Below are 16,569 nucleotides of genomic sequence, written 5' to 3'. Positions count from 1 at the left end.
ATTGCCGCTTGAATCTGGGGCGAAGGAGATGGCAGCACTGACGCCTCCGACTTGAGGAGACAACAGAGACAAGAGAGAGCGAGAGAGACAAACCCGACAGAACAACAAGGTTTGTCTAAAGGGTGATAAATACCAAACCGATCTACAAGCTCAAAGCACTGTGCTGTGACGCATTGTGATCTTGGAGATGTGCTTTTTTTGGTGCGCGACACCAGCATGTTACCAAATATAAATCGGGGGTAAGTAGCACTAGCAACCCAATCAACCACATTGGACCACAAGTTACAAGAAGGCTCTCTGAATATAGAAACTCTTATAATAGAGCAACACCCATTAGCCCACAAAAGCCTTGCTCTGTTCTGACAAGGTTATTTCTCATGCCACACAGAACACGGCACATCTTAACACAACAATTATGTCGATGAGCTGTGGATGCTTGGAAGAATAACACACAAGACTGGTATTTCACCTCTCATTTGCAATACCTGTACAATTGAAAAATGTCCTGAACTGTTGATTGTTTTGTAATATGGTCACGCTAAATATTCTGTTCCTTTCCCTGGCTTATAGTATAGCCGGTTCCAGTCACCCACTACCATACCCATACTAATGTTGCTACTTAAGCCTTCCTAAAAGCAAGAGGGAAATGCCTGTGCAGGTGTGTGTGTGTGAGCACCATTGGAAAGTTAAGTGAGGCTTCAATCTGTTTATGCCTGTGTGAGGTCCTGTGTGCGTGCATGCATGCGTGCGTGCGTGCGGGGCGTCAGGAGGGCTGTTTCCTTCCTTCACTTCTACTCTCTTCCGGTGCAGGCCTGGCCTGAACTCTCCAGGGGAGGTGTGGTAAGCCAACAGAACACAGCAGGGGAAAAGTACATACACAATATTGGACAGAATAATAGTGTTGTCATCACTCCTGGGATGTTTTTGTTACTATACCCCACATACCACTCTCTGCATTTACCTGCCCAACTATTAGGAGCAGTGGGTGCTATTAATACAGTGCCTGGGGAGAAATTAGGGGTTAAGAGTCTTTCTCAGGGACACTTCCACACATTGACTGGGGGGGTGAACCGGGTACCTTCTGATTCCCAGAAAGCCTGGTCGCCACTATTAAAGGTCTGCCAGTCTTAAATTGGTAGTTATTTAAATTAAAATGACATCTTTGATGATCAATTCATAGCTTTTGAAGATTACGTCATGTGGCAGCCAAGTCTATAGACTTTAATGTCTGTTTAGGGCCCTAAATGACAACGTAAGAAGTTCAGCCGTACCACTCTTAGCCAGTTCTCCATTAAAGTCAGAGGTTCTTTACTCTGGAATTCACATACTTATTGCCAACTCCTCATCTTCACTCTGTAACTTTAAACATAGATTGAGGGCCAGCCTCTTGAAGCAACCCTCTCCACTTGATTCTAACGTAATGTAGCTTTATTGTGCATACTCAGACCGACTAGACACAGACAGACATGCATGTACACTTAGGCACACTCAGGCTTGCGTGTGCGTGCAGCCGTGCACACACGCACACTTCCCAAGTGTAAATAATGTATTTGTTGTTGTATTTGTTGTTTGGTATTTTCCATACCTATGTTTGATTACTTTGTCTACTTACTATTTGTATATTATCTTTGGTGAGAAGTGAGAACCACATATAAGCCCTCCATGGGTTTTTTTTCTCACCTGCACATATTTCCCTTTTATTGTACTGTTTTTATTGTGCGAATAAACTAAACTAAAAAAATAATTATATATATATATATATATATATATATATATTGTGCCACAGTGGGCATCCTGATTTTATTATTTATATACATACATTTCAGCCAGAACATTTGATGTGCACTTAAAATATCTGGCCTAATACTTTTATAAAACGGTCTACAACGTGAGTATACTACAGTACTACAGTACAAAAATAAATCCTCATATTCATTAGAGCCGTTTCTTGACTTGGGCCTTTTTTGTGAGAGCACGTGTTGGCCTGCAGGCTTGAAAACAAAAATCCTTACTTAATTTCAGTATCTGCTGCCAACCATAGAATGTTTTAGAGCAATCCATCTCCAGAGCTGTCTATTCTGTTGCATTTTAGACCACCTGAAAGTATGTTTTCTAATTAGATCATCTTGAATGAATATGAACATGCATTGCTTTCCACAATCTGATCATATCCTAGTTTGGCATTAGCCAGACCGATAATGGAGATTCACTCACTCCTCACTCAATCCAAGTTATCAGTCTGGCTAATGCCAGGCTAATAAACCACGATGCATATCCATGTTGCATGTAAATAGGGCCCTAGTTAACCCATTTTGACCTGAAATCAGATTCTAAAAATGTCTGTTTGAAAATGACAGTCGTTCTTCGATTTTTCAAAAATAGCAGACCTACAAGCTCGTAGCGCGCCACTCAGATCTATTGTAAATCTGCTATTTTTCAATAGCTAAAGCATAACATAATGCTAACACCAAAATGGGTTAACAGTGCCTAAACAAAGTGCCTAAACAAGTGTTTCAGCACTCATCAGGTGAGCTCTCCCACCAGCTGTGAAACACAGCAACACAACTTTGGCAAAGCAAACACCTCTCCACTCATCTGTTCATTTTCTCTCAGTAAAACCCCCGCCTCCATGGCTGACTGTACACATCCCAATTACAAACACCATCTCCTTGGTGACATAAGAAAAGCCTTGGCGGAGCACTGGAGCTGAAGGCAGTGTAAGACTAGACATGGCTGCTAAATTATTTATGCTTCTCATCAGTCAGCCTAGCATTCATCAATAGCTTCTACCTAGATGCTTTTGTCTATTTGCACAGCATTGACCAATCAGCTGCTGAGTTCCACTAAATTGACTGACCAGTGACCACACTAAAACAGTGATAGTTAAAACTAGGGGTGTAACGATATAGTAACTGTATCGAAATATTGATTTTAATTTTTTTAAAACAAAGTATATCGATATGTAAACAGCAAATATCGTATCAGTTGACTTTTGCAATGGAAATAATCGGTATCGAATCGTTTTGCAATGTAAATAATTAATTTAATCAATACTACGGTAAGTACTTGTGCATTGTATTATTTAACCATTTTAAAAAGAAGAAAAAAATGATGGGTTTAATTACTTTTCCCTTTCCTTATAGCTACAAGAATGCCACAGACGGCCTGGGCTGTGGCTCAGTGGTCCAGGCACCTTGGCTCAGGACAACGAGGCCTTTTCGTGGAGGGGTCAGAATGAAATTTGGACTTAAGACTGTTGTATCGATAAATGTGTGTATTCTCTGTGCTCATGTCAAGGCGTTGGTTTGTCCATATGTGTTCAAATATAATGTCCATCTATTTGCCACAGAATCGCTGTTTTTACAAATTTATATCCATAATAATAATAATACATCTTTACCTTAAACAAGTTTCACACGTATTTAATGTATTTGCTAAATAGTTACTGTATTCAAATCATTGAATCGTATCGTACCCTATCGCCATAATGAACCAATGTCGTCCATGTATCGTATCATCAATCATGTATGGTGATACGTATCATATCGCTGTTAAAATGTATCGTTACACCCACAGTTAAAACAACCTTGAAATAAGGAGCCCATCTGCCCATTAGCCCCAACATGTTACTAATATTTCACATTAGAATGTACAAATAAGCATTAAGCACATTTAATCAAGCGCTGCCATTGGGGCGACCCAATAGCCGAGTGGTTAGGGTGTGTGTAGGCAACCTAGGCATTAGACACTCGCTGTCTAATGCCTGACAGTGAGTCCCAGGTTTGATTCCGAGCTAGCTGGACCATTGGCTGAATGTCACTCTCTTGCACCATCCGTAATGGTTGCTCATGCTTTAATGTAACGCCCCCTCCACAGCAGGCAATAGCAAAGATAAGGGCACTAGCCATTACAGATACAGACTGATAGAACATCTGCAGCATCCGATACAGGGGGACGGACAGCTAACAGAATCATGTAAGGTGATACTTAACACCTCACATCAAGACAATTACACCCTTCAAATTGTATTCATAAATGTAGCATATCTGACTGTACACACTATACTTAATAAATAAATTAAAGCTGTAACTTGAGTTGTAGGAGTGATTCCACACAGTAGGAAACAATTATTACGTGACTTATGTGACATTTACTCTACATAATGTTGCAACAGCAGTTTTGCTCAATGGGCCAGACTTTCCTCACTGGGTTGCTGCATTCAAAATGACTCAGCTACTCAGAAGATTCACCTAAAATGACTAAGAACTTTCCATGCTATATTGCAAAGAAACAAGAGAGAATTTAACAGGTTTTTTTTGTTTGCGGTTTGTACATTCTACCATTTAGGTTCTTCCCCTCTCTCCTTATGTACTACTCAAATAAATAAGTATGTGTGTGCGTTTGCGCGTATGTGTGTGGGGTACATGTTTCCCCTAGTACCCTGGGGCAAACAAATGATCAGTTGCCAGTCTCATGAGAACAAAACTAGGTCAGACTGCGGGGGAGTTCAAGAGCCTTCTAGGTCTCTCAATATGATGATCTTCTCTGTTTAAAAGGTCAGAGTGAGGAATTGTGACACCTTCAGTGTCTGTAGTTTATAAAGACATCTGTGCATTTAGGTATGTAGTACAAACGATATTTTGTAAATTTAAAAATTAAAAACAAGAATAGAAAATACAGAAAATCCTGATCTGTAAGTCCACCTGTCATTCATTCACCTACTGTATAATGAATGACAGGGAGGGCAGGTACAGTAGAAAGTGGTTAAAATTGGGCCTGCATAAATGTAGATGTCAAAACTGTAAAATGGCTCCGTTCACATATTGCACAGTACAGTATTTAGGGATGCACATAGCACAATATATTGAGACGGCAGATATCCAAATAACAATTATTGCATGGTTAAATCGGCCGATACCAATATTGCAATAGGGTTTTCCTTACACCCGTTATACAATAACTGTGATTCTGGGTGCACTGCAGACTATAATAATATATATTATAATAAACAGTGCAATTCTTATTACCTGATATATTTGGCCATATTAGTTCAAACACAGATTTTTTTTTATTTTTAATTTAACATTTTTCAACTTGTTGCTCTATTTGAAAGCTTCTCCAGAAAACATAGATTTAATCTGTAGCCTTCATCATCACAAATGGCTTTTTAGCTTAATATTCAAGTAAGAAGCAAAGAAGCGACCTATCCCAAAGGGCGAGGTTGCGTGCACACATCCGCCTGGGTGATGGCAGACTGCTGGGCGAGCACTGGCATTTTGGCATCAACATATGGAATAAATTCTGTACTGGCCATATATGGAATGTACAAGGTTTGATGAGGTCGGATCAACATACTGTATGGAATGTCAGAACAGGTTAGCTCCATATATGGAGATCTAAGGGTGGCAGCGGGGGCAGTGTCTTGAGTGTTCAGTCTTCTCCATGTATCCAGGGTTTGATGAGGTCAGTGTCGTGATCTTCATATATGGAGACGGCCATACTATTTGGAGCATGTCACGAGGCGTCATGGACGCGTTATTATGTATCCCACCAACGTTCTACGAAAGCCCTGCTGTGATTGGCCAAGTAGTCGTTGTGATTGACAGTTCTCGTTTTTGCGACCAGTCATTACTCCTACAACTACAACCTATCTCAAACCCTCACCCTAAACCTAACCTCCCACGGGTCAGCACACCTAGACCTAACTTAACCCATGTCTAACCAATGACTAGTCTAAACTAAGTATGCACCCCCTAAACCTAACCCGAACGGGCCGGCCTAACCTCAGTAAAACTATGCCTTCCCGGGAGCCAATCAGAGACATGGTGAGTCACAATTATATAATAAAATGTTGGCTAAAACAGATATATTATTTTGATTTGATACATTTTTAAGGCTGATATTGGCGATAGCGATATGATGAAGTTATTAAAGGACCACTTCACCACTTTTCAACCTATCTTCATATAATAGGTCCTTACTAATAATCATGAAAAAATTGTGCAATTTTACTTGGTCTGTGTCTCATAGGAGGGCAAAAACTGTCTTCTAGTGACATCATCGATGGGAAATACAAGCTAATAGAAAGTTAGAAACTGCAGGCTTTCTAGTCCTGAAAAGTTGCAATGCGAAAATGGAAGCCATCGTTCTCACGATAATGAAAATCTAAATATTTTTGTAAAAGAATCTTGAAATAAATCTGCCTAATGATGATGTCACTGGAAGACGGTTTCTAAACTGCCCACAGCCGTCCTATGAGACACAGACTGAGTAGAAAAAAATCGTGCCATTTTTTTATGATTATTAGTGAGGACCTATTATATGAAGACTAGAATTTCGCCGGCCGAATCCTAGTTACATTGCAGCGCAATATGGGAAGAAGGAAATTGCGGGAGTTGACAGAATTATTATAATAACAGAAAGTGTTTTTTATTTCTCATAAATACGCAAACATGGTGAAACAACTACAGTCACAGAGAGCAGTGCCAAGGTAGCTGCTGCCTGCTAACGATGCAAACAACAGCCTTGCCTGTCGTGTGTGTGACTGTGTGTGTGTGTGTGTGTGTGTGTGGGGGGGGGATAGCACTAATTTTCGACATTTTACTGTGTCATAAATATTTACATCTGTAGCCTATATTGTGATTACATTTGACCGTACATTTGACTCTTGTGTTATATTCGTGTGAAATATTCAGTAAAGTATTGTGGTGAAATATTCACCCCAAATTGATAAGATATGCAGAGAATATAATACCAAGAACCCCCAGTTTGAAATGCATTAGGCCACAGACCCCCATTTGATACCATTTGCTCTCTGGGAAAATCAGGGTCCATTTGGTTCCATTTGTATGCTCTTGGAGTATGATGACTGTGCTAACAGTATTATCATAAAATATGTCTCAGTTTGAAGATTAAAAAAAACATATTTCATATGTGTGAGCTTGTAAAGTAGAACGTTCAACCTAGAGACAGTGTTGCCAAGTCTGCTCATTATAAGCTACTTTGGACTTGTTTATCTATTGGTAGTCCTTGACATGGAAATGTTTGAGTTCCACTGCTCTGAAACAACATTAGACAACAAAGTTTGACAGTCAACACGATAATTGATTATTTTAAGACTAATTTCCGGACCATTTCTGATTTACCTACTTTGAACTGGCCTCTTAACATTTTTATAGACCTGGTTGCTTGTTTCACTCTCACATCCACGGTATGTGGCAACCCTGGTGTTTTAAAAAGATCGGCCGATTCCGATCCCGATCCCGATCTTTTTTAATATTTTTTTAAATTTAATTGTATTTATTTATTTTTATTTTTTATTTTACTTATAAAAAAACCTGGCAACCCGCGCCCGCGGTCATTTTCCGCTAGCCTGAGCGGAGCTCCCTAGCCTGCTGGAGGGGCTCCCATCATCCCATGCACCCTCGAGAGAAAAAAAAAGGAAAATAAATGCAGTCTTGAGCCTACCAAATATGTTGTGGTCTTGTGGAGCTGCTTGATCACCTCCTCCCCCTCTTTTCCCCAAAAAGCCAATCCCAATAAATCCAAAAGTAGTGTGATTCTGTGTGCCTCAGCCTAATTACTAACGGAGAAACTATCAGTCTTATCCGAAATATGTCAATCTTTGTCAACTCAACACGTGTTGACAACGCATTGTAAACAGAAACTGTGTGTCACACCAAAAGTGGTGACTTATAGAAATCTGTAGCATTCACATGTAACAACACACGTTGTGTGTCTGAGTGAGGGGGCCTTCGATTGAACAAAGGGGGCTTCTGACTGTGTCGCTTACTCGCCTCCCCTCTGTCAGAGGAGGAAGCGACGCGCAGCCGTCGGGAACCCCCCCCAAACCGACTGCCCCCCCGCCCTCCCGAAAACCGTGAATTGCATACTTACTGGCTGGCTGCAACATGCACATTTCTAAGAAAGTTGTGTCAGGCCAGGGCACACTACTTGTCTAACAATTTGGATTATAGTTAGCACTTAGCTCCCTTTGCTAACTACTGGACTGGAGATGATGAGCTCTCTTTCTCTCCGTGTCCCTCCCTCGCTGGGGTGAAGACGTGCGTGCTCTTTCTCGCTCTCTCTCTCTTTTCTCTCTCTCTCCCCCCTCCCTCCCTGGTGTGTGTGTGTGTGTGTGTGTGGGGGGGGGGGGGGTATTCGTTGCGCTGCCAGTGCTATACTTCTCCATGAAGCGGTGCAGAACCGAGAAAGTGACACATTATATTTGGATGTAAACGGCGCAGATTTTTGCTTTGGAGATCGGTTTCGCGGATCGGTGGATTTTGCACGGCCGATCCGATCCGATCGACTCGCCCATATAAATAAAAAGCAAGATGGCTGCCGATTGCGAGTGGAGAGACAGAGAGAGTAGTGACGTGTGAGCCGGGGGCGGGCCTCTGACAACAGCATGAACACATGGCAGTGTTGCCAGGTTTGCGAATTGTAAGCGAGTTGTAGTGTGTGCAAGTAGCGTGGGTAAAGTCCTTGTTTCTGAGCTTGTTGTGGCAACAGCACATGTCGACCAGTTTCTGTCAACCGCTTTTGGTCAGGTGACCAACTCCACAAATGTTAAATTAGATAGGTTGCGGCAGTCCAGGGTGAGAGAAACTGGTAGCATTGAAACTCAAAAAACTCAAATAGGGAATCAACTTAAACTCCAACAACTTAAAGTTTATGGTCACAACGCATGTGAAAAAGACACAGTGACATTTTTTGTTTGTACAAGCTCCCAACAATGTTTTGCAGTAAATCGTCATAAGAGATAAGGATAGAGAAATCTGTGTAAATGCAATCTATGCAGCATCCACCTCATTTGGACGAAGTTCACTTCCTTTCAATTAGTAACACCCAGAAGTTTTATCCAAAAGACGAAGATTATTGATATCACAACCGATCAGATCGCTACACAGCCTAGGCGCCTGTTGCGTAATACTCAATGTTGCGTAACAGTGGGACGTCATTGAAAACGTCCCCCCCGTTAAAACGCTGGTTTTAAATCATCCCGAAAAGATCATGTGTTAGACTGCCCACCTCTGTCCTGTCGCTAGTCGCGTTAGATTTAATCATGTTTTGGCTACATTTAGCTGCTAAGTCCACATCCGGGATAACATCCGGTGCGTCGGTAAAAGTGCTCCGCTGCTATAAATCGCTGGGCGCTATGATTTAATGGATTAAATAACACCAGATTACTGTAGGGTCATCATTGTTAAATCAAAAATGTTTAAGTGAAGCTTAAACATTCAAATCATTCAATAAAATATTGATCAATCAATGCATTTATTTTACATTCCCAGTTGCACCATGTCAAAGCCCTGCTAATTCGAGGACAGATAGGCTGAGTATTGGGAACTTCCTGACACAAGAAACATTCCAGTAAAATAGATTGTGGTAAATGTACCTCTTGGGGAAGCCTCCACCTTCATCTGGAATGTGTTTACATAGTACATTCCAACAACTCCACCCATTTCAACACAACTTGAAGGGGGCTTCTTGATGCACGGGAAGGTGCATCCCCCCCCCCCCCCCCCTAACCCCCTACAAAAGGCAATATTACTACTCATAGAGCAGGCAAACAAAACTAACACACACTGGTCCGACAAAACAAATGATTGTGGTTTATGCTAGGCTGACAAGACAAACCATAAAATGAGATAAAGTAAATGAGATCATAGAAATACAGTGAGTTGCATCCCCTGATAGCACTATAAGTTACTAACTAAATAGTGTAAGGCTACATGTTTAATCAATGGCATTTGCCACAGACTCAGAGATGTACCGAGATAACTAAGAAACGATATGGCCACCAAATAAGAGAGACAGACACCAAGGGCTTCCTGAAGTTCCTTCTAGCTCACTGGCCATTACAATGCATTGCTTAGTTGCTTACTGGCCCCATCCCTGTGGACATGTGTGGATGCCTGGATGACATGGACAGTGTTTATGTTGTCCATCAACATATAAACAAAAGGAACAATGTTCTCACTCTTGAAAATCTAAATAATCAAGACAATGCATACAGTGAGATAGTGTAAATCTGTCTGGCCTCTGTGCAAGAAGAATGGAGTGAGCAGCAGACAGCTAGCTCTCTTCCCCTTCCTGTGGCACATGTAACATCACATGCTGCTGATGTAGCAGCACGTTGGAGTTCTGCCACTTCCCGACCTTACAATCACACAACGTTTCCTGCATACATGAGGCAGGCCTCAATCCTTTACAGCCAATGTTTACTCTTCTGCCAGGAAAGATTTACATTACTCAAATTCCCCATAAGGAGGTCATTTCCCAATTACCTGAGGCAGAAGTTCAAATGAGGCTGAGCTAAGCAGTTCAAATAAATGTGTTTGCTTGATATTATCCTGTGTAACATGAATCATTGTAATAACTTGAGATAACCAGCATGAAATTCACAGGAGCCCACATGATACGGACCTTATAACATATCTCAATTAACTCACGCTACAATGTTTGCCAAACATATTAGAATAAACCGCTGTGAAATTCAGAGGAATCCCAGCAGGGTGACTGGAGAGGGAAGCTCTGGCTTACACACTTTCCTAGTAATAGGCTCTGGCCTATTATTAGGAAAGTGTGTATGACATTTTTCTTTGTACACCTGCTAGCCTGCACAAAGAAAGACTGGCAGCCCAAGATACAGTGTTGGGGGGGGGGGTCACAAAATCTATTGCCTAGGGCCCTAGGCTGTAGCTGACGAGATAAAGACACGACACCTCCAAAGTGTGGATGAAGTATGACCTAAATCAGAAAGGACAAGTTCCTTCTAATAGAGTTACAAGGGCATTGGACAGAGAGAGCGACAGACACATACTTCCTTTTTTCCACATTATCAGACAGCTATTAGAGATTGGCAAGATGACCTCCATATGGCAATTAATGGAATACATAATATGTGACAGAAAAGTGCTGTCAGCTTTATTTGTAGTTGTTACGTCCCCACCAAAGAGGTCCAGGTGTTATTTTGTGCATTATTGGCTATTTCCCCTACCATAAGCCCTCAATGAATTGCATTGAAATGGGCTATGGGGTGTTATGCTAATTCGCTTATTTCCATCGCTCAAAAATCAATATTTTTTGTATATATCCTCTCTTCATAATGTAAATAGTATCCAAAGTGCCACACTTTACTACTTATTTAGATGGAAATAACTAGCGAATTAGCACAAAAACCCAACCCCCATTGAGGGCTTATATTAGGGGAAATTAATGCACATTTGCGCAAAATAACACATGAACCTCTTTGGTGGGGACGTAACAACTACAAATAAAGGTAAGAAAGCCTTCTAGCATGGAATTCTCCTTTAAAAATATTAATCACACTTACAAAAACAACATGTCTGTCTCGTCTCTGATACTGGATGTGTGTCATACAGGTATCCACTTTGAAAGTTTAGGACCCATGATGTATCAGAAGCAGGCAGATATAATGTAGTTGAACAAGTACTGTACTACTACTACGCTTGTCACAATCTACAAGCTTACGTCACTTTGTGATGCGTTGTAAGCTTGTAGATCAATGTTAAATGCCAAAAACACAATTCAATTGATAATCGCAATTAGTGTGACAATTAATCATCAACTTCTTAAATTTGTAATCGTTACAGCTCTAGCAAGTATTGTACTGTATTTGACTGTAGTAATTATGGAATTTGGATGGGCCAGACTCTTCGCAAACCTGCATCAAATATCACAAGATATGCCCTGTTCTGGAACCCACAAGGGAGAAGGAAGAGGGGCATACCACTAAACACCTGCCGCCGTGACCTGGATGCAGATGTGAAGAGATCTAGCCACACAGCTGGCAGCTGGAGAAACTGGCACAGGACTGGGATGTCTGGAGAACTATTGTTCGTGGCCTATGCCCAAAGTTGGGCTATAGGCGCAAGTAAGTTAGTAAGATGGAATTTACACCTCTGAAGCATGATTTCTAGCACTATTTGGTTAACGGTAAGAGTTTATGCAGTCTGAAAGAAGTGCGATATAATGCACGAACACTCCAAAGACTAAGTCTAAGGAGATTAACATTTTGACTTGTATAGGTCCAGTTGCCCCAATGATTTAACTACTACTGTATATAGGTCAACCTACTGTGCACTGCAGACAGTGGAATAGATAGTCAAAATAAATGAGGTGTGAATTACCATTGTAATGTATGCTCACCTACTGGACTTAGATATCTAGAAACACAGATATGACTGCTGAATAGAGGAAAGCATTTCAGTTCAATATTGGAGAAATAGAGTGCTTCACTAATCCCAAATCCAAAGCTGCAGATGCCTGGTTACACAACAACGGCACATATTTAAATTTAAATCAGATAAATACTGCAGTAAGTAAAAACGGATTTATTTCTGTATTTAGCATGGACATCAAGCTCTCATCTGTGGCTATCAATGGATGTGTAACAAATATAGACCATTGGTCAAATATTGGTGAATATTTTTGTCTAGATGATATATGCTGGGGGTGTGTGTGTGTGTGTGTGTGTGTGTGTGTGTGTGTGGTACTTCGCATGAAACTTTACAAACAGACACATAGTGGTGTGGTGCTTCAGTGCCTAACTACAATGACCACAAGATACACCAGCAGCAGTAGCTACAACAGATACCCGGTCCGGCTTGGCTTTATCTACCAACCCTCAGAGGCTCTGGCTCTAACTAGCAAGTGTCAGATAAGTTCCCATGGCTAGCATTAGCAGGCTGGCAGGCTAACATGTCAGATTGTACAGGTCTGCTCAGTGGAAGAAGAAACCGACAAGCAAACATGACAAGACAAAGTCTAGAGACCACCAGTCCACCAGTGATCGCTAACGTTAGTCAGTCAGAGGAGAAGCTGTACAGTCAGCTAACGTTAGCCTGACACAATGTAGTTGAATGGATAATGTATGTGTGTGCGCCATGTCTAACAGCTAAGGTCATTCAGTAACTACTCACAGGATGCCAGAGCAGGAGGTACAGACGAAAGAGCCCACTGTCATGTTGGCATAGGTCGGGCCGCGTTGGTCACAGTCAAAGCACTTTCTGTTGGGAGGTAAACTCGTCATTTCTCTGAGCATCTTCAGGTGCTTCTCCTCTTGCTTTCGTTTCGCACTCGCCGCCATGGTAACAGTCAGGAGGGGGGGGGGGGGGGTACGCTGAAACCAGGGAAACTAGGGGATCAGCAACGCTGAAGACTGAAAAGAATTGTCCTGTTGATTTAACGGTTAGCGACCCGGCGCCGTTACCGAGGGAGAGGGAGTGGGTGGCTCGGCTGACAGGGCGGCCTCCTCCTCGCGTTTCTGTCTCCACGAACAAGGAGAGGCGCGGCGTTCCAGCACCAGCAGCCAGAAAGAGGGGGGGGGGGGGTCAAACTGTGCCCGCTTCAAAGTTTATATCAGCTAACTAGCGTCACCCAGCGGTGGAGTGTTGTCACTACAGGTGACACTCGTGTCTTTAATTAATTGCATTTTTATTTCACTGCATAGAATGCTGAATGGGTACATTTCAAACGAAAGCACAAGTCAATACAAAAACTGCTACTTTGTGGACGACACCATGAAAAGCACAAGACTTGTTTACATCAGGGTCCACCATTTTCAATTCATCAATTATTAGACATGTATTGTAAAGTATGTATTTTTTATTTACCTCAAAACACAGAGTGAACGACCCATGCTGGATTTGACTGTGCAGGCAAAAACAATACTTCCAGAATAAAGACTTAACAATACACTCTCAAATAACAGAAAGTAAGAAATTAACACTTGACAACTAAACTAAAGAAAAACAACAAACCAAAAACTTAAGAAACTGAAAACAGGCTATGCCTTCCTGGAAGGCCCTGACAGCTCTCCCCTCAGTCCCTGGAGTTGTCTCCTTTGTTAGTATCAAGCAAAACAGAAAATTTTCCACTCATGCACTTTTGTTTTTCCACTTGCTGCTGATGAGATGAGGCCACAAAGGGCCGAAGGCCATGGTCGTTATTGCTCCTCAGTTTGGCCTTATGCCCCTCTACAAATGGCATGCCCTGAAGCCCTATGCAGTGGCCTTAATGTCCCAGCTGACCAATCTAAACCAATCCAGTAACCTTGATTGGTCCAGGGCTGAGCATGGATCAGATTGTTTTGTGTTTTTAAACTTGTAATATGCACTGTTTTATTGGGTTTTACTCTTTTAATAGTTTTTTTCTAATAAAGTTGTCCTTTTTCTTGTGGGAGAGAGAGAGACGGGGCGAGACATGCAGTAAAGATCGTCATGAACGAGACTCGAACACGCAACACGCTGTCAGGCCAGAGCTATGTGGCATGCACCTGGACCCATTTGTGAAGAAAGCTTGGTGAGCAATTATTTACCATATTGGTCCTAAATATGTGGTCGCACCAATAATGATGCTGATGATGTAGTGAGCAGGTATTTTTATAGACCAATATTTGAATTTCTTACAGGTATTTTGTATTTTATAATAAATGGCGGAAGGTGTGTGTATTCAAGTTTCGTGGTTTACATAAAAAAAAGTCTAATCACATTACATTTCCATTGTTACATTAGTGAACTACTATACTTTAAACTAAAGGATGTGAAACACTGTTTCCTTAAAATCCTTTTGAAGAGGAGTCCACAAGGAGAGAGGTAAATGTGAATTCCCAGAATTCGTTTGCTTTCTGTATCAAAAAACAGTGTTTTGAGGGAATTCGTTTGCTTTCTGTATCAAAAAACAGTGTTTTGAGGGAATTCGTTTGCTTTCTGTATAAAAAAAACAGTGTTTTGAGGGAATTCGTTCGCTTTCTGTATCAAAAAACAGTGTTTTGAGGGAATTCGTTCGCTTTCTGTATCAAAAAACAGTGTTTTGAGGGAATTCGTTCGCTTTCTGTATAAAAAAAGTGTTTTGAGGGAATTCGTTCGCTTTCTGTATCAAAAAACAGTGTTTTGAGGGAATTCGTTCGCTTTCTGTATCAAAAAACAGTGTTTTGAGGGAATTCGTTCGCTTTCTGTATCAAAAAACAGTGTTTTGAGGGAATTCGTTCGCTTTCTGTATCAAAAAACAGTGTTTTGAGGGAATTCGTTCGCTTTCTGTATCAAAAAACAGTGTTTTGAGGGAATTCGTTCGCTTTCTGTATAAAAAAAACAGTGTTTTGAGGGAATTCGTTCGCTTTCTGTATCAAAAAACAGTGTTTTGAGGGAATTCGTTCGCTTTCTGTATCAAAAAACAGTGTTTTGAGGGAATTCGTTCGCTTTCTGTTATTAGCGCATCCGCGCCTGGCAGCCGGCGAAAACTAGAGTTCTCAACAGGCCTGAAAATTAAGGCCCTACTTGGGCCGGCCCAAGGCCCCGCCTGGCCTTACTAATTAGCACACATTTTACACCCTACATGGCCCGAAAACATCAGGAAAACACCCTCAGGGCGTCTTACTGGTAATAATCTAAATCTACAAAGTAACTATAACTACAGTAACATTTTCAAATAAATGTAGCAGAGTAGTACAATATTTGCTGTGTACCGTGAGATTGTATCTCCCCCTGTAGAAGCTGGCGTTTCGCATCACTTCACATGAAGCCTGATTTATACTTCGTTGCACACTATTGCCTGCCATAAATCACAGATCTACAAGCTGATCAGCTTGTAAATCTGCAATTTACTGAGCACGATCGACACCAGCATGCAACTAAGTATGAATCAGGCTTAAGCTGGCAGAGTTCAGACCTGGGCCTTTCAGAGTGAGCGTCAGGGACAGTGGGACACTGCACTGGGACTTCAATTTCCTCACCATAGGATACAGATTTTATGTTATTAAAACCTAGATCACCTAGAAATCAAAATTCTAAAAGCTTAATTCCCTTTTCCCTCCGCTAGGGAATGTGGCCTCACTGGCCTGTCTGTCAGCAATTATAATTTTGAACTTTCGGTCTACACAGATGCACGCCTTTGGGACGACCAGTCTTGCTCAATCATGCATACATACGTCTGTGCCATGGATGCAGCTGGAAGATTTTAACCTGACGATTCATTGTCACACAATAATTGAAGCCATAATCGTACTACATTAAACAGGCTTCAGCAGATGGGTATACTTATCTACTAAATGTGCTTAGCAGTGCGATGAGTACTGTTGTGTCCACTTTGTATATGTTGTTTTTTACATCACACTAATCGCACCTTTTCTACTATACACCAACAAAACAAAGAGGGTGTATTGTGGGTTTGCTTGAAGATAATCTCTCAAGACAATGACAATTCAGCATTTACATTTTTATTAAATTGCATACTTGCAGTTTTGTGTTCAGAGCTGAAATCCAACATGATGAGTATGTTCTCTGTGAAAACAGACAAACTTTACACACAATACATATCACCTTGTCTACCCACAGTAAGTGTAAAACACAGAAGTTCAATTTATAAAAGGGCTCAGGCCCTACCTCTTTTATTAAGAAAATTTTATTATTATGACCAACTCCCATCTATCGTGTAATCTGAATTGGGCTGTGATCATCATGACGTGTGTAAAAAAAATTAGTCATGGTGGGAATGAGTCATGCAGAACAGTAATGTCTTCTGTACAGAAATGTTCTCCGTTTG

The 16,569-nt window shown here is 41.3% G+C and overlaps 1 protein-coding gene across 6 annotated transcripts in view; it reads right to left on the bottom strand.

Annotated features, from left to right (window-relative positions):
* Positions 1-13,285, bottom strand: part of LOC308321123 (arf-GAP domain and FG repeat-containing protein 1-like) — a 33,720-nt gene extending 20,435 nt beyond the window's left edge. For all 6 annotated transcript variants that reach the window (XM_080771935.1, XM_080771933.1, XM_080771934.1 and 3 more), the window contains exon 1: positions 12,951-13,285. In XM_080771935.1, coding sequence (XP_080628061.1) covers positions 12,951-13,117 — 167 coding nt within the window. In that variant the 5' untranslated portion in view covers positions 13,118-13,285. The remainder of the gene's footprint in view (positions 1-12,950) is intronic.
* Positions 13,286-16,569: the final 3,284 nt, after the last annotated feature.

The sequence above is a fragment of the Protomyctophum bolini genome (genome assembly GCF_963924005.1).
Source record: "Protomyctophum bolini genome assembly, chromosome: 9".
Taxonomy (NCBI): Eukaryota; Metazoa; Chordata; class Actinopteri; order Myctophiformes; family Myctophidae; genus Protomyctophum; species Protomyctophum bolini.
This window is presented reverse-complemented; position numbering and strand designations above follow the sequence as displayed.